Source organism: Tiliqua scincoides, chromosome 3 (genome assembly GCF_035046505.1).
Source record: "Tiliqua scincoides isolate rTilSci1 chromosome 3, rTilSci1.hap2, whole genome shotgun sequence".
NCBI classification, from domain to species: domain Eukaryota; kingdom Metazoa; phylum Chordata; class Lepidosauria; order Squamata; family Scincidae; genus Tiliqua; species Tiliqua scincoides.
Window position 1 is genome coordinate 27,093,505 of NC_089823.1, and position 19,293 is coordinate 27,112,797.

Below are 19,293 nucleotides of genomic sequence, written 5' to 3' on the forward strand. Positions count from 1 at the left end.
TGACGGCCAGTCCTGTCCTTGAGATATGTTGGTGTACTTATGGCTGAACAATGATAGACCTGCTGGTATAGAACTCTGCCTGCTGACGGGCTCACCATGGATGGCGCAATGTCAGAAAAACACCACGTTCTCGTAGCTTGGATCTCAGTGCAAGTCAACCAACAGAGAGGCCAAAATAGGGAAGACATGGAAGGGGTGTGGCAGAGTGAAGGAGGAGTTGTGTGCCAGTTCCTAACTTTCTTCAGATGGCCCCTGAAACAAAGGGCATAAAGTGTATAGTAATAACCTATGATGGACTCTTCTTCCAGAAATCTGTCCAATTCCCTTTTAAGTACATCTAGGCTAGATGCCTCCACCACATTCTGTGGCAAGGAGTTCCACATATTACTCCGTTGGTAAAGATGTTATATGGCAGCTCAGTTATTGGCCCATGCAGTGTTCCTTCTAAATCAGGGGTGTCCAAAGTTTTTGGCAGGAGGGCCACATCACCTCTCTGACACTGTGTCGTGGGCCAGGGAAAAAAAGAATTAATTTATGTTTAAAATTTGAATAAATTTACATAAGTTTACATAAATGAATATATTAAAGATGAACTTATATGAATGAATGAAGGTCTTGCAATAGCTCAGGGCCTATAAAAGGCCTTGCACAAAGCAAGGCTGGCCTTTCCTTCGCTGCTGCTACTGCATCACAGACTTGAAACAGCAAGCAGTGGAGTGAGCCCTCATCCCACAGCTCACGTGAGAGGTCAAACAGTCACACTCATGCTGAGAGCAGTTGTGTTGGGCCAGTGTGGGCTCCAACAAATCTTCGGAGGGCCAGAGTCTCATTGGAGACTGTGGGCTCCCTGAGGGCCGCATTGAGAGGCCTTGAGGGCCGGGGTTTGGGCACCCCTGTTCTAAATGGTCTGTGTGCTACGACCTCCCAGCCAGGTGTGCGTTTTGTAGTGATGCAAGGAGTTAAATATTGAATGAGGTGGTCTTTGCTGGTCTCCTGCTGAGGTTGAATGGTTAGAACACAGCTTTGTGGATTTGCAGGTATTGGTTCTATGCTAAAGCTGGGTGTCTTGCTGGTTAGGGCATGCCCCTTGCTGGGCTTAAACCTGTCTCATTTGGCTCCCAGCCTGCATCTTCCTGCAGTGAGCTACCAGGACCCTGCATACTGCTGAGGTTCCCAGCCCTCTAGGTACCTTCTAGGAAGTTTCACTCCAGGTGGTGAATGTCCCCCAAGGGACTTGTAGAGAGTTTTGTGTGACTGTTGCATATGGCTGCCCTCTTCTCAGGGAGCTGTCTTTCAGCCTTTCCTATTCCCTCAAGAAGATATTCCTTGGATGTATATGTTTGTATTGATGAGATAAGAGGACTTGAACCCTGGGTGCAGAAGTTCCTGGCAGGTCTTTTGCCCTTTCTCTGCCAATGCCACTGTAGCTCCAGTAGGTTGTGGATTTGGTGCAACATTGTTGTGTAATAACAATAACAATAACATTCTGCAATTAGTGCAGAATGCGGCGGCCCGTGTGGTCACTGGAGCTAGGCGGTTTGACTCTGTCAGCCCGCTTCTCCGGGGGCTACATTGGCTGCCCATTCGTTTCCGGGCCCAATTCAAGGTGCTGGTTTTGACCTTTAAGACCCTATACTGCTCTGGGCCAGGTTATCTTAGAGATCGCCTACTCCCGTACAATCCGGCTCGTCCTCTCAGGTCATCAGAGAAGGCCTTTTTACAAGTGCCGCCGCCTAAGGAGGTACGTGGGGCGGCGGCAAGAAATAGGGCCTTCTCAGTAGTGGCACCAACGTTGTGGAACTCCCTTCCCCTTGACTTGAGAATGGCTCCCTCTCTTGAGTCCTTTCGGCGAGGCCTGAAGACCTTGTTGTTTAACCAAGCCTTCTGACGTTCTGGCCTTTTTAACATCTTTTATATATCTTTTAGTTGCTTTTTTACAGGCCCGATTCCTCTAAGAACTGCTGTTTTATGCTCTTTTATTCTGACTCTTCTGACTACTGTTTTTATGGGTTCTGCTAATGTGTTTTTTAATATGTTTTTATCTGTGAAATTGTGTTTTAATTTGTTTTATATGTTGTTAGCCGCCCTGGGTCCCTTTTTGGGAGAAGGGCGGGATAAAAATAAAGTTTTATTATTATTATTATTATTATTATTATTATTATTATTATTATTATTATTATTATTATTATTATTGTGGTATCCTTGAGGCACCTCCTCATGGTTAGCATAGGTGCCTGTTGCTGAGATACTCATTCCTTCCAAGAGGAAGTCCATTCATCCCCTAGCATTGACTGCTCCTTTAATCTGTACCTATTCCTACCTCCTGCTCTGTTCACCTTAGTGACATTTCACTGGTTGCTGGCATTGGTATGGGTGGATGCAGTGATTGGACATTAATTATGCTGCTGATGAATGGACACTGCACTGACATTCTGCAGATGTCAGGACACAGCTCCTTTTGTTACTTGCTATCTCAGGGTTTCCATGGACACTGTTGCTGGTTAGGGCTCTGCCAGCGTTACTGGGCAGGTTTGCACTGGTGGGGCGTTGCCTGGATAGGCTTAAAATATGTTGGATATCACACCAGCACTCTTACAAAGTCAGCACAGCATTCAAATAGGATTGGGCCTTAAACCTGTAGTCCTATAGACATACTTTACTGGAAGTAAGCCCCACTGAATACAGTGGGACTTAATTCTGTGTGGGCTTGTGCTGTAATTCTGTGTAGACATGTGGGCTTGTGCTGTAAAAATGCGAACAGGGCCACAAAGTCTTTAGGTAGTCATTAAGTGAGCTGCTAGTCTCTCATCTCCATCCTCCCCTCCCCCATCTGCAGTACGGGAATAATTATATAGGCCTTCTTTACAGGGCTTTAGTGAAGATTATTGAGATGACATATATGAAACTTTTTAAGCCCATAAAATGGGCCATATAAATGCTGAAGGATGACGATGATGATTTTATTCTGTCCTTAAAAGTTGAATATTATTTTTATGCCAGTTATGACTGCTCATAGTGTTTTATAAAATCCGTAGTGTTTGATTTGATGCTTTAATGATGTGTATGCAGTTACTCTGTTTATGTTGTCATGTACTGTGTGTTTCTTAATACAGACTTCTGAAAAAAGTGGAAACTCAAGTCAAATAAGCAAGGGTAAGAAAGCCTTTTTGTTCACGCAGTTTTTAATATGTCTAGATCAGTGTTTCTCAAACTGTGGGTCAGGACCCACTAGTGGTTCGTGAGCCAATTTCAGGTGGGTCCCCATTCATTTCAAAATTTCATTTTTAATCTATTAGACTTGATGCTACCATGATATGTGACTGCATTTGGGGAAATGTTACACATCTGTACTTTCAACAGGCTACTATGTATATGCTTTTAACAATGATAGTTAGTAGGACTTACTCCTGGGTAAGTGTGGGTAGGATTGTAGCCTAGGATTGTTAAAAATTTTCCTGCCTGATGATGTCACTTCTGGTTATGACATCATTTGTGGTGGGTCCTGACGTATTCTCATTCTAAAATGTGGGTCCCAGTGCTAAATGTGTGAGAACCACTGGTCTAGATTTATTAGTGTGGCTAGATTTATTTGTTATATGAATTTATATTCTGCATTTCCAGTTTACATTAAAATCGAACATAAAAACACTTAGAAATTAAAAACACAAACAGCAGAAATAAAATAGTAGCAACAAAACAGGCAGTTTTAACAGTTTGGTAATTATAAGGTGACAGTGAGGCTGCCCTTCATCCCCTTTCATGTGCATCTCATGCTCAGGTTACCCTGCCTATTTATTATTTAGTACTTACTACAGTACAGTATTTCTCATAGACTCAAGGCTGTTTACATAGGCAGGCTTTGGTGTGTGTGAGTGGGTATGGGCATGCACCATTCATTCATTTGTCAGGTTAAAATTTATTTATTTAAATGATTTGTATTTCAGCTTTTCTTCCAATAAATGGAGCACTCCTCAAGCAATACAGATATGAAATGACCTCTTATATAGTAGCATCTGCTGTTGCATTTATGTTAAGACCATTGTGCAGCAAGGCAAGAACTAACTGCCAGCTGGTACAATTAATAATATATCACAATATATATTTTTACCCAGAAAGTTACAAACATATTTATTCAACATATTTACAAACTGTGGGGCACTTGAACACCTACTGGTGTTTGGGCATTTGTGAACCAACAAGGAGATAGGTCGTTGTAAAAACAATTCTAATTTTCTGTTCTATATGCTTAGTTGAACACCCAAATGGACTAAGATTATTGGAACATGGTGTGGACTGTTTTTTGTATGTATGAGACAAATTTACAGCACAGTCCTTTGCATGTTTACTCAGAAGAAAGTCTGACTATGTTCATTGGGCATTGCTTCCAGGAAATGGTACACAGGATAGAACCCTTAGATTTATTTGTACTCGGGCATGATGCATCATCTGCAGAAATGACTACCCAATGAAAACAGTTTAGAGCTATTGCCATAATCTTAGTATAGAAACAATTTTGATCCTAGTTTGATATATACAATATATCAGTGGTTTATGTTTTATTAAATCCTCTTTTTGCACCATAAAGTTTATGATAATCTTTGTAGCTAATTAATGTATTCCACCAAATTGAAGGATTTGACAATTTGACAAAAAGAGACAATTCTACTCTTTGAGCTTTTCCTCACTTTTCACTTTCTCCACCATAACTTCTGTTACTGTCCAGGGATCCTTGTTTGAATACTTGAGATGTTCAGATATGTCATTTGCAGTAGTGTAGACATTCACTTAGCTTTTGTGCCCTTTAATAGTAATTATGTTTTTATTTACAGAACTACAAGAAATAGTGTTTGTTATCCAGAGTCAAAGGAATTCTTTTCATGCAAAGAAAGCAGATGACCTAAAACAAAACATTTTAAAACAGGCTGCAGCTCTTGGAAAGGTATGAATAGATATAGTAGTAAATTGGTTGCTTATGTTTTTATGTAACTTCACATTTCAATTAAAGCTCTAGAATACAATAGTTATGTGATAGATTCTTGGAAACTGCAACTATATGTGAAATGACATATAGCACATCCAAAAGGCCCCCCATAGGTCTCCCTGCATGGAGGTGTAGCTCGGATGCGCTGCCATACCTGCGAGGGAGTTAAGGGGACAAGTGCCCTAGGTCGCCATGCCTGCAGGGGTTGCAGCACCTTTCTCACCCCTGTTCAGAGTCCTTTAGAGGGCCTTTAAACCTTACTTCCAATTTTCAACCAAAAAACAGAAGTGATGTTTTAAGGCCCTCCAGAGGCGTTCTGAAGGCTCCCTGAACATCACGATGGGGTGGAGGCATTCTCCTTGGTGAGGGGGCATTCTGTGGTTCTGGATCCAGGCAGCACAGGGACCAGGATCACCAGTGCTTGGATGGGCTCTCCCTCGTTGGCTGGCCTCGGGACTTGTCGGTGGGCTCTGCCTGCTGCCTCCTGTCATCTCCCAAGCTGGCACGGCTTCTGTGATGTGCACCCTCACCGGAAGATGGGATGGTTCTCTTCCTGGCTGTGTTGTTGGCATTGGGACAGCCCATCATAGCCACTTGTGCTAGCCCCCCCTCCCCCAGGCAATATTTAAGCAAATATTACTGCATTCAAACTCTCTTGGCTTGTTTGATCCATTCCCTTTGTAGCAACTATAGAAGTAACAGCTCATATGAGGCTTCACCTGCCCCAAATGTCTGAACTTTGCAGGTAGCACATTGGCCTTGGTCCACAGATTAGTATGGAAATGTTGGGGAGATCAACAGAGAATCCTCAAGTAGCCTAGAAAAAGATATAAGAATGTAGAGGTCTTCTTTTTAGTGCAACCATTTGCTCAGTATTTCACCTAAATGAATGATTTCAAACTTAACGGTACCACTAGATGTCAGTGTTACGTATATTGTTTAGATAATTGCTTTGTTTTGCTACACAGCTTTTGTGTTCTTATTATGCAAATTATTCTAAAAATTCAGTTTAAGTACTGTAAACTCGTGTTAACAGAACTTGCAGTAATACAGAATTTCCTTCTGATACAGAATTTCCTAATAACTGTTCCTACTGGTTGTATCATTCTTTCTACAAGAGGGTAAAAAGCAATATACAAAATTATCTACATAAAAACTACCTTTGAGGTTGTTTCTGCAACTTCTTTCTTGGTACTTTCCTGCAGTCAGTGGAACAATCTGTTTGTCCTTTGTGTGACTGTCTGAGCTTCCTAGAAAAATGTTTCTAAAAATTATTTTGAAACTTCACAACAATCCCTTCAGATGTTTGTCTTCCTCTTGTCAGCACTTCATATAAGTGTTATGCCTCTATCACAGTAAGTGATAACTTGTAGATTGATTTTCTTTTTGAAAAGGTTGAAAACTTGTTTGTGTTAAGGGCGGTGAGTTGCATCTGTTTTCTCACTCAGCCTCACTTTTCCATTTTTGATCTGATGGTTTTAAAGTAGGGTTTTACTGTTAGTTTACTGTTTGTTTTAAAGTAGGGTAAAATGTAAACTTAGATTTGACAAAGAGACAACATGTCAAAATAGAATAGTTAGTTGTATGCTGGAGGAGTTGGTAAAGACAGTAAGTGGAAGTGTCTTAAGCAGTGTATAAAATCATCAACTTTCATGGCTTTCAGTGATGTCAGTATGCTGATGACACCAGGCTCTTTCTCTCTACTCCCTTTAATCCCAACATCTCCAAATTGCCTATCTGATTTTTCTGTTCCGATGTCTCTTTATCACCTCAAACTCAATATTCTGAAGTTTGAAGTATCATGTTTTCTCTAAAGCCTTTCTTTCCTTATATGTCTTCATATTGATCACCGCATGCAGTCTACCACTGTTATATCATTAGTACCCATAGAACATTGTAGAGAAATGGTCCCTCTCAGCCACTCAGAGAAAATTCGGATTCACGCTCCCACCTTACTACTGTGTGTGTTTCCTCTCTTACTTTTTTCTGCCACATCTCAGCCCTTTCTCCTCTGTCTAAGAACATGCTGCCAAAATAATTTACTTTTCTCTCTGACCATGTAATACGCCTCCTTTAAAACCTTGTGCTGTCTTCTTGTTCATTCCAATACAAGCAGGCCTTCCTCATATCTAAGGTGTTGCTGCAAGATGCAGCCCTCTGGTTCATAAAGCGTGCTGCAACCAGACTTCACCACCATTAACATGTGGGATTTTTTTTCTGCCAAGTCTTCGGAGTGAAGTCTAGCTTCCTTACTAGATTATTGGAATCAATGACATACCTGAGGAGGGGCAAGGGGTACAAATGCCCTAGATGCCAGACTTGGGGGGCGGTGCTGCACCACCATCCACTCCCCCCCATCAGGGCCCCCCATGGCACTCAGTCAGTGCACCAATCTGAGGGCACTGGCACCCAAAGGCATTTTGAGGGCTATGGAAGCCACATGCTGTTTTTGGCTGAAGACTGCAAGTGTTGATTTTCAGCCTCCAGAAGGCCTTACAAGGCCTTTGGTGGGCCAGGGGAGACTGGGGGGAGACTCCAGGTGGGTGCAGTACCCCTGGGTGTGTCCCCTGGGCGGGACAGTGGCCAGGAATGCCACTGATTGGGATGTAGTTAATGTAACACTAAACTTTTTTAAAAGGTCCCAGGAGGGGATGAGGGAAATGGACTAATGGTAAAATAGGCTTGTAAATTACACCATGTTATCTAAGATGTTGACATTCTGGACGAACTCCAAAAGGAGTTGTTGTCTCTACATACTGAGTGACTGTGAAGTGGAATGATTGATGAGTTTTTCGTTATGATCATGATGAGGTACATCAAGCAGGGGTTTAGTCTCGATGGCCTTGTAGGGCCACCTCCAACTCTGTGATTCCGTGTGGTGTAAATGCAAATTATGAACATTGGAACAAGATCAGAAATAAGTAAATCAGAATTTAATGTATTATTGTATTGGCAACCTTCAGTCTCGAAAGACTATGGTATCGCGCTCTGAAAGGTGGTTCTGGCACAGCGTCTAGTGTGGCTGAAAAGGCCAATCCGGGAGTGACAATCCCTTCCACACCGGGAGCAAGTGCAGTCTGTCCCTGGTCTGTCTCCCTGGCTATGGGCCTTCCTTCTTTGCCTCTTAGCCTCAGACTGTTGGCAAAGTGTCTCTTCAAACTGGGAAAGGCCATGCTGCACAGCCTGCCTCCAAGCGGGCCGCTCAGAGGCCAGGGTTTCCCACTTGTTGAGGTCCATCCCTAAGGCCTTCAGATCCCTCTTGCAGATGTCCTTGTATCGCAGCTGTGGTCTACCTGTAGGGCGCTTTCCTTGCACGAGTTCTCCATAGAGGAGATCCTTTGGGATCCGGCCATCATCCATTCTCACGACATGACCAAGCCAACGCAGGCGTCTCTGTTTCAGCAGTGAATACATGCTAGGGATTCCAGCACGTTCCAGGACTGTGTTGTTTGGAACTTTGTCCTGCCAGGTGATGCCGAGGATGCGTCGGAGGCAGCGCATGTGGAAAGCGCTCAGTTTCCTCTCCTGTTGTGAGCGAAGAGTCCATGACTCGCTGCAGTACAGAAGTGTACTCAGGACGCAAGCTCTGTAGACCTGGATCTTGGTATGTTCCGTCAGCTTCTTGTTGGACCAGACTCTCTTTGTGAGTCTGGAAAACGTGGTAGCTGCTTTACCGATGCGCTTGTTTAGCTCGGCATCGAGAGAATGAGTGTCGGAGATCGTTGAGCCAAGGTACACAAAGTCATGGACAACCTCCAGTTCATGCTCAGAGATTGTAATGCAGGGAGGTGAGTCCACATCCTGAACCATGACCTGTGTTTTCTTCAGGCTGATTGTCAGTCCAAAATCTTGGCAGGCCTTGCTAAAACGATCCATGAGCTGCTGGAGATCTTTGGCAGAGTGGGTAGTGACAGCTGCATCGTCGGCAAAGAGGAAGTCACGCAGACATTTCAGCTGGACTTTGGATTTTGCTCTCAGTCTGGAGAGGTTGAAGAGCTTTCCGTCTGATCTGGTCCGGAGATAGATGCCTTCTGTTGCAGTTCCAAAGGCCTGCTTCAGCAGGACAGCGAAGAAAATCCCAAACAAGGTTGGTGCAAGAACACAGCCCTGCTTCACTCCGCTTCGGATGTCAAAAGGGTCTGATGTGGAGCCATCGAAGACAACAGTGCCCTTCATGTCCTTGTGGAAGGATCTGATGATGCTGAGGAGCCTGGGTGGACATCCAATCTTGGGGAGAATCTTGAAGAGGCCGTCTCTGCTGACCAGGTCGAAAGCCTTTGTGAGATCTATGAAGGCTATAAAGAGTGGCTGTCGTTGTTCCCTGCATTTCTCCTGCAGTTGTCTAAGGGAGAATACCATATCAGTGGTGGACCTGTTGGCTCGGAATCCACACTGCGATTCTGGATAGACGCTCTCTGCAAGTACCTGGAGCCTCTTTAGTACAACTCGGGCAAACAGCTTTCCTACAACGCTAAGGAGAGAGATGCCGCGGTAGTTGTTGCAGTCACCCCTGTCACCTTTGTTCTTGTACAGCGTGATGATGTTTGCATCCCTCATGTCTTGAGGTACTCCACCTTCTCTCCAGCAGAGACTGAGGATTTCATGCAGCTCAGTGACGATGATCTCTTTGCAGCATTTTAGGACTTCAGCAGGGATGCTGTCTTTTCCAGGTGCCTTGCCAAAGGCAAGGGAGTCCAGGGCCACGTGAAGTTCTTCTAGGGTTGGTTCACTCTCAAGCTCTTCCAGCACAGGCAGGCACTCAATGTTGTTCAGTGCTTCTTCAGTGACTACATTTTCTCTGGAATATAGCTCAGAATAGTGCTGCACCCAGCGTTCCATCTGCTGCGCCCGATCCTGGATGACCTTGCCTGTGGCAGACTTCAGAGGGGCAATTTTCCTCTGTGTTGGACCTAGGGCCTGCTTGATACCATCATACATCCCCTTGATGTTGCCCGTGTCAGCTGCTATCTGTATCTCGGAACAGAGCTGGAGCCAGTAGTCGTTAGCACATCTCCTGGCAGTCTGTTGGACTTTGCTGCGAGCAGTTCGGAGGACCTGCAGGTTGCGCTCACTGGGACAGACCTTGTATGCTGCTTGAGCTCTCCTCTTTTCCTCAATGACTGGTGTCAACTCCTCAGAGTGGGCTTCAAACCAGTCTGCCGCCTTGTTGGTCTTCTTGCCGAATATGGACAAGGCGGTGTTGTAAACGGTATTCTTGAAATGTTCCCATCTGTTGGATGCGTTTGCGTCGGCCGGGCCTGGAAGAGATTCCTCAAGCGCTTGTGCAAATTCCTCCACTTTTCTCTGATCCCGGGTCTTGCTGGTATCAATGCGAGGTCTTCCTTCCTTTTTCGTGTGATACAGTCGCTTTGTTTGCAGTTTCACTCTGCTGCACACCAGGGAGTGGTCAGTGTCGCAGGCAGCACCATGATAACTGCGTGTGATCTTGATGCTGGGAAGGCTGGAGCGTCTGGTGAGGATCAGGTCGAGCTGGTGCCAGTGCTTTGATCTTGGATGTCTCCAAGAGACTCTATGTTGGGGCTTTGTGTTGAAGAACGTGTTGCTGACACAGAGACCGTGATGACAGCAAAACTCTAGCAGGCGTTGGCCATTTTCGTTCATCCTCCCAGTGCCAAACTGACCTAAGCAAGTGGGCCATGAACTGTTATCAGCACCAACTCTAGCATTGAAATCGCCGAGGATGAACAATGGCTCTTTTACAGGGATTTTCTTGACAGTGGTGGCCAGGTCATCTTAGAATTTGTCTTTGGCTTCTGCTGGAGACGACAGAGTCGGTGCATAAGCACTGATGAGAGTGATAGGTCCTGCTGATGACTGGAGCTGCAGGGACAAAATTCTTTCACTTCCCACAGTAGGTGGGATGATGGATTTCAGCAGGGTATTTCTGACCGCAAAGCCAACGCCATGTTCCCTGGTTTCGTTTGGTGGTTTTCCCTGCCAGAAAAATGAGAAATTTCTCTCCTTGACAGATCCGGAATCTGGCAGCCTAGTCTCTTGAAGGGCGACGATGTCCATCTGCAGTCTGCTCAGCTCCATGTCGATGACAGCTGATTTGCGTGCGTCGTCTATTTCTTGCAGGTCATCAGAGAAGCCAGGTGTCATTGTCCTAACGTTCCAGGTGCCCAGCTTTAGGGCAGTAGTTTTCTGTTTTCTGTTGCATGGTGCAGAGTTGTCGATCCGCTTGTCGGTTTTCACCCTAAACCCCACGCACCCCATGAGGTTAACGGACCGTGGCGAGGCAACACCTTACTGGCTGGGGACTGCCCAGCTTAAGGCGGGCGGTAGCTGCCCAATGAGATGCAATGATCTCTCCCACCGTCGGAAGCAGCCCCTGGCGTCATGCTCTACGCCAATCGAGCAAAGACTTATAACCGGTAAACTGCTGCTTCCCGTGTTGTGCCGACGCCGTATGGCGAAGTTGGAGTGTCCTCTCCAGTGCGCGAAGCCTGGGTAAAGAAGGTATGGAGGATAGGCTGTTACCCATGCAGCAAATCCCCCCTCTCCACGTCGCTGGAATGGTCCAATGGAAAGGCAGAAGCCAATACGGTTGGTTCCAGCGGCGTCGCAGGAGTTGCCAGAACGTGACTGTGTTCAGCCATGAACTGCCTAAGGGACTCCGGCTCCTGATTTTGCCTCGAGGTTGACTCCTGAAGCCTTTTCCAGAACTGGATGTAGCCACAAGGCAGTGGAGGTTTGAGGTCAGAGTTTCCTTCTCTTAGATGAGCTGCCTTCCTAGGCTGACGAGTCCCATCTACCCGGTGGCTGTTTAGTCGCCTCTTACGACAAGTACAGCCAAACTGAGGGCCTATTCTTAGCCCCAGCCCCCAGGGGGAGAATTTAATGTAGAACATATCTAAACTAGAATTTAATGTAGAACATATCTAAACTCCCTGGGAAAAAGAAAACTATCTTTGGACAACAGTAGAAAGCTCATTAAAAGCCTGTATCATGAAAAATGCAAATTCAGTGTTAAAAATGGTTAGGGGATTGATTAAAATAAGGTGTTTCTGTCTAGCTTTGTATTGAAAGCAGATGGCCTTCAGTAGTATCTTAGCAAGACTTTTCTCTCATTAACCTCCACCCCTATGCAGAATATGTAGGCTTTAGATGGGCAACCTGTGAGCATTAGACATTAATTCATTACCAAATCTAACATGCTGGTATACTACTTTATGGGTCGTCAGGGCCCAATCCTATACAGTGTGCACTGGTTTACCAGTGTGTACAGGTGTGCGCCACTTTGCTACATTCCGGCTTATACCGGGATCGCATAGCGAGGGACCATATGTGGTCACGTGGTTGTCGGGGGGGTGCACACCCCAACCCTCAGAAAGCGAGGGAAGTCTGAGCACCCCAGAGGCAGCGCACATCCGCATGTTGCCTCTGCAGTGCTCTGAGGAAAATTGCATCTCTCACGTAATTTCTGATTTCTTCTGTGAAACCAGAAGTCGCATGACAGACGTAATTTCCCTCAGTCTGAGTTCATCTATGCACTGCCTCTGGGAAGCTCAGATGACCCTCTGGAGGAGAGGGGAGCAGAGCATTCCCTTCCCTGCCAAGGGTCCAGATTGCATCAAGTGCCGTTTGACGATAAGGATTGTGGTCCTGATCCCTGTTGTTAAATGGTGCACACCTGTACTGTCACAAATGTGCTGTAAGGTACATTTGTGGCCCTTGGTGCTCGTGGACCAATGCTGGTCCTCCACTTTGCGATCATGCGGACTGCTGGGTGGCGAAGCGGTAGGTGGGGCGTGGGGGGGAGGAGGGGTGCTGGGGGTGGGAGGGAGGCAGGACCAGTGAAGTAAAGCTCCACTGGATCTTGAGCCTCCATTTTGGGCCACCAGCCCAACACGGAGGCTCTTGATTCTATGCCGACCCTTGGTTCGCCGTAGTCTTGAGTAACCCCAATGCGGGGCTACTCGCCTTACCTGGGGGAAGGGGACAAAAGTCCCCTTCTCCCTAGGAGCTGCCGGTGCTGGCGAGGTTGCACTCAGAATGCAGTGGCAGCCATTTTTAGTGCCGCTGCAGCCCTGGGCACTGGGCAGCTCAGGATTCAGCTGGAAGATGAGGAGGAGCCAACAGTGGATGAACAGACATGTCTCCAGGGGCTCCTGAGTCTGTTTCCCCCAAAAAACTGCAGGTCTGAAGAGGATCTGAAGATCTTTATCAGGAGAGATAAGATCTTTCCACGGTGCAGGTATCTGAGATTTTGAAAGCCCAATGCGAGGGGCTTTCTTCTAGGAAACCTAATCTTCAGGGACAGTACTAGGGGATTGCAGTGTCTACAATCAAGCTGCTGGCTCCATGCTAAGATACCATATGGAAGAAAAAGCATGAAGCGTGAAGTTTAAGTTGGAAATTTAAGATAAGTATGTGTTAATATTGTCCCCAGCTTTGATTGACTGATTTGGCTAAAAGCCCTGGATACACTGAAGTTGTTAATGAGAAACTTTTGAAGGATGTTGAAAGTGCTCTTTATCTTTGTAGTGGAATAAATCGGTCGTAGATTATAATTATAAATATAATTTGGTGTGTGGACTAAAATCCAGAGTTGCTTGTGGACATAATTTTCATTAGACTTGAAAGAGTTTTGTCTTCTTGAGACTGTTTCTTTTGTTTTTCTCCATTAACCACACTGTTATCTGTAAGAAAAATTTGAAGAATGCTTGACTGAAAAAACATGTGGTAGAAATAAGGAGTATAATACGCTGTGGACATCTTGTGAATTAGAGAGAAATTGCAAGATAGAGCCTGTTCCAGATATTTGGACTCCGATGATCCTCAAAAATTTGGAAAAATTTCTCACAATGAGAAGACAGCAGTTGAGTTGGTCCTTGCAGATTCAGGCCAGTTTAAAGACTCTCTCTCAACAGGTAGATGTGTGCAAGGAGCAATTGGAAGATGTGAAGAAACAAGTAGAAGATACACAGATGAGAAAGCAGAAAAGATGATGGTGAGGGATGAAATCATCTTCAGAAGAGTGGATACAGAAATTAGTAGAAAAATCAACAGGATCTAGAGGGGACGGTGATGGAGATTGAAATAGAGAAGATGGACAGAGTAGCATGGGTACACAAAATACAAAATCCGTTGGAACAAGAAGAAAACATATCCCAGTTAATTGGAAGAATGAACATGCCTTATACAAGAAAGTGTGGGCTTTCAGAACAGAATTGGATTCTGTTATGGAGATAAATTATTAAAGATATTACAGGAGAAAAAAATGGAAAGAAAGAAAGAAAGAAAAAGAAACCTGAGGGTTAACCTGAGGGTTAAAGAAAATTGGAGGATTTTGTTTAGTTAATAACTGGTTTAAATTTACTTAAAAAACAAATACATACGAAATTGATATATTTGAATTAGAATGAATTAGAAAAAATAGCTGGAAATGTTAGCGTGTGGATGAATTGTTTTATAGGTGGTTATTATGTTAAATCAGGGGTGCTCAAACCCAGGCCCTGGGGCCACTTGCAGCCCTCGAGGACTTGCAATGTGGCCCTCAGGAAGCCCCCAGTCTCCAATGAGCTTCTGGCCCTCCAGAGACTTGCTGGAGCAGTAATTGGTCTGACGCAACTACTTTCAGCATGAGGGCGACTGTTTGACCTCTCACGTGAGCTGTGGGATGAGGGCTCCCTCCATTGCTTCCTGTTTCACATCTGTGATGCAGTAGCAGCAGCAAGGGAAAGGCCAGCCTTGCTTTGTGCAAGACCTTTTATAGGCCTTGAGCTATTGCAAGACCTTCATTCATTCATACAAGTTCATCTTTAATATATTCATTTATGTAAACATGTAAATTTATTCAAATTTTAAATGTAAATTAATTTTTTCCCCAGCCCCCGACACAGTGTCAGAGAGATGATGTGGCCCTCCTGCCAAAAACTTTGGACACCCCTGTGTTAAATGATAAAAAGTGGATATTTAGAAAATACATTATAGGGAATTGGGAAAAATCTATTTTATTTGATATAAGAAATATATAACTGAGTAGAAGAGTTAGAAGTAGATGGAAGTATTGTTTTATATGTTATATTTTGGTAATTTGATTATTTTGTTTTAATATTAATGAGTAATTGAAGTAAGTTTATGTTTGATAGAAAGTGAAAATTTAGAAAATATAGTACAGGGCATTAGGGAAAATTTAGTATATATTATATAAATAAATGGATAAACTAATAAGAGGCAGAAGTAGATGAGTAGTAGATTAGGTGATATGGTATGATTAGTGAGTAATGGTATATAGTATTTAGCACTCCTAAATGTATGTTATATGTTTGTATGTTTGTGTGTGTTAATTAAAAATAAATAAATAAAACTGAGGAAAAAGGATTCAGCTGCCTGTTTCTCAAACCTATAATGAAAAAAGTTTGTCAAGCTATTTAAGTAATGGGTACGACAGTGGTGAATTGCCTCTAGTAGCAAAAAGATAAGTACAGGTAATTAAGTCATTGTGTTGTAGTGGTTGAAATATAGTGCTTGGATATGGTGAAGTGCATGGTTTGGATGTTCAGCTATGAAGGTCACGTTATGGCTTTGGGCAAGTTATAATAACTTGTCTGCCAATATTGTTGTGAGATTAAAATGCCACTCTAAGCAATCTGAATGAAAAGCAGGATACTAGTGAAATAAATTGATATAAAATAACCAATAGCAACATTAAAACAAGTACTGGGAGATGTCCAATTGCAGCATCGTATAGCAATATGTGTTACAGGTGAATGTTTTCTTTAAATTAGATTTTATGATCTGTCTTAATGAGCTTTGTTTTATTGTGCTTATATACATAGTTTTTACCAGCTTTGCTAGTGGATTGTTAATTTTTCTACATAATTTTTTTACTACAATGTGTTCATATTTATTTTGATGTGAAGTAATAGTTAGAACACTGTAGTAGTCTTTCCTGCTACCATTTGGAGATGTTAATTAGCATACGCAGTATAGTTTGGTGACAGAAAAATATGAGTCATTGTTCCTCTGATAAGTACTGCCTTACTGAAACAGAATATCCCTTTTAAAAATGATAAGTTTTATGAATAAGGTGCACTGAAATAAATTGGACTGGTGCTGCATTTATACAAAAGTCCCAAAGGATTATACCCTTTATGATACAATCCACAGCAATATTCTCCTGCGCAAGATCCATTGAAATAAAGTGTAGCTTTTTTCTTTTTTTGCTGTTTTGAGGTGCAGGAAGGCCTGCAGAGGGGATCTCAGGCTCCCTGGACTCTCCAGAGAGCCATATCAATCCCCAGGTAAGTGGAATAACCCCTTTTGTCCTTGGAGGCAGTGCCGTCCCCTCAAGCAGAAGCACTTATAAATTCCCAAACTCTACCTGAGAGTTTCCTGATCGTTTGGGAACCAGTTCCATAGTCTCAAGACTACGCCATAGTCCGCTGAACTGTTGCCATAGTTCAAGATTTCAGATCAAAATCATGAGTTTCTATTATGAGTCCATATTTTCAAAACCCCAGGTTATATACTTAAAACAATAACTTAAATTTGAAAGTGCAATTTAAAATTCCCTGTTGGAATTTTACAAGGTTTAGCTAATAATTAGGTTGTCTGTCAAGGGGTGTTTATAAGTTAGCAGAAGCTTTGTGAGATTCTGGCTATTGAAAGTTGAACATGTGGCTGTTGGGTACACTTGTTTCTCTATACATATGCCTTCGGTAGGAGCTAGGAATCAAGTGCTTCAGAGTGTCACCTGCTTCTTTTTTCTCCTTGTCTCAGCTTTCAGACATCTTGAACAGATGGGCAGAAAGTCAACTGTGTTATATCACAACAATACCGAGATTGGATCTAGTCTTAGGTCCAGATCAAATGTGCAGTTATTCTATGGGAAAATACATTCATGAGTCACATCCATGGGTTTCAACCCACGTGGAACTTGTAACCACTCCAGTCCAGGGGTTTATTTGTGGCAGAAGCCATGTTAGTCCCTCCTTTGACATTGCCAGTTATCTTTTGGCAGACTTCCTATGTCTGCATGTATCTCAGAAGCACTTGCCCGCCACAAGTTTTAGGTATTTCCCCTTGAGGGTTTGCCTTTCTGAGTGCAGAGAACTTCCTAGTTCAGGCATATTATGTGATTCATTGCGCCATCATCCACCCTGAAGTTTTTTTCTTGTGGTTCAGTTGCGTTCTTTGACCAAGAAATCATGGTTCAATTGAAGGGAACCTCTTTCAAACATTTTGGCTTCCTTGCCTCCATTTCTGAGCAGGGAAGTTCTTCATAAATTCACAGGAAACCTGGCTAATTGATTGCTGGTGACCACGGGTCACCTACCCCAGTTATAACCAGGGAACGTGAGACACAAATCAGTTTTCATGTGACAAGTGCACAATTCATTTTTGCTGAATTGAATCCAGACAAGCTCACCCTTGTGTGCCCAACTTTCCTTCCTTTTCTCATGTTCCTCATATTTCCAGATTTGGGGCCTGCAGCAAGACAGAGGCTGCTTTCAGCAGGGAACATGGGCAAAGGGAGGAAAGTGGGGCAAAAACTGTACATTCCATGTGTGTGAGATTTTAAAGATAAATGTGCCTAAGGAAAAGCTGTGCCTCAAGATTCTGTAGTTCAAATATTTGCATAAATAGAACAACTTAAAATATATTGAAGCCGCTCCATTCCCCCTGGAATAACTGCCGGATCCCAGGCTTGCCCGCCCCTGGGGCTGCCCACAGCCCACCCTCCCTCCTCCCTTGCCCTTCCTGGGCAAGCCAGGAACACCTCCCTCCCACCTCCCCCGCCTACTTTTTGTCCTTGCGTCGGCACATCCAAGCCAACTCAAGGTGTTGGGAGGAAGCCAACGCGGAGGCTTCCATCAGCCTCCACAGGCCAGCGCTTCTTGGAGCGCTGGCCCAGCTTCCCCCTGAGGAGGAGCAAACGTGCCTTACGGCCCAAATCAAGGCTGAAATCCTGTGCTCACTTACCTAGGAGAAAGTCACGTTGAATACAATCTGGATCTTACTTCTAAGAAAACACTGTATAGGATTGATTGTAAGTGGCAGTTTGGGTCTTGACATGTTTTTATAGATGTGGTTTTTTGCTGCTAAATAACTGCACTTTCAGTCGACATTCACATTTTCATATAAATTTGTGTAGAATATATTTGTTAAATTTGCAACACCTTTAATGTGAATGTTTTTCCTTGCCTTGGTAGGGTAGCAAAAGTTGTTGAGGCAATATTTAGATGAGTAAAAAAGAACCAGGGTCCCTAAGTTTAATGAACGACAGCACTATTGTGCTAAAAAGTGGGTACAGTAACTGCTGTACCAATGCACTATCATGATCTCTAGTGTCATTGTATGTTCATGGAGGCTGTCTTGTTTACCTCAAGGCTTGATTACTGCATTGTGCTTTATGTACAGCTATCCTTAAAGCATGTTGGGAAGCTGCAGTTTTTGCCAGAATGAGGCTGCTATTGAGAACTTATTTTGCAGGGCACATTACTCCAATGTTGTGTGAGCCACACTGCTCCCAATTTACTTCTGGTACCAATCAAGGGGCTTTTTCCTGACCTGTAAAGACCTAAGTGACTTGGGTTCTGGGTACTTGAAGGACCATCTACCTTTGTATGAAACTGTTCAGCTTTTTAGTTCAGCTGGGGAGGATTTGCTCCAGATTCTGTTCACAGAAATGAGGCTGACAGAAACCTGGTCCAGTCTGTTCTTTGCAGTTCTGCCAAGACTATGGACACAACTTCTTGCCTAGTAAGGCTCATCCAACTTCTTCCTTTATAATTTTGCATAGGATTGCAAAATTCAACTTCTTTCATCATGCCTATGGCCTTGTAATGCCTGCTAGTTGTGTTTTGCTGGTTGTGTTGTACTTGGCTGCTAAATTTTGTTGGCTGGTGTTGATCCTTTATGGTGGTTTTTAATTGTTGGTTTTGTTACGTTTGGTGCAAACTTCAAGTATCAGCACAGGATAGAATACTACATATATTTTTAGGAAATAAAAGAGAGCCAAGGTGGTATAGTGATTATGGTGTTGAACTTGGACCTGGAAGATTCAGGTTCAGATCCCGGCATAACCATGATGCTTTCTGGGTGATCTTGGCCAGTCACTATCTTTCAGCCTAAACTGCTTCACTAGGTTGTTGTGAGGACAAAAGGAGGGAAAGTACTGTGTACACCACCCTGAACTCCTTGGAGGAAAGTCGGTATAAAAATGTGAAAAATATTTTTTTTATTTTATAAGTAAGTAGAACATCAGTCTGGATTACTGCTGAAATATTAGCCATAGGCACCGATATATTTAACTAGGTATTTATATACCACCTTTCTGGTCA

At 43.7% G+C, this 19,293-nt stretch overlaps 1 protein-coding gene across 1 annotated transcript in view; it reads left to right on the forward strand.

Moving 5' to 3' along the window:
- The window catches only part of B3GLCT (beta 3-glucosyltransferase), a 98,732-nt gene that overhangs the window by 24,296 nt on the left and 55,143 nt on the right, over positions 1–19,293 (forward strand). The window contains exons 3-4 of the mRNA XM_066620275.1: positions 3,114–3,153; positions 4,830–4,939. Of these exons, the coding sequence (XP_066476372.1) occupies positions 3,114–3,153; positions 4,830–4,939 (150 nt within the window). The remainder of the gene's footprint in view (positions 1–3,113; positions 3,154–4,829; positions 4,940–19,293) is intronic.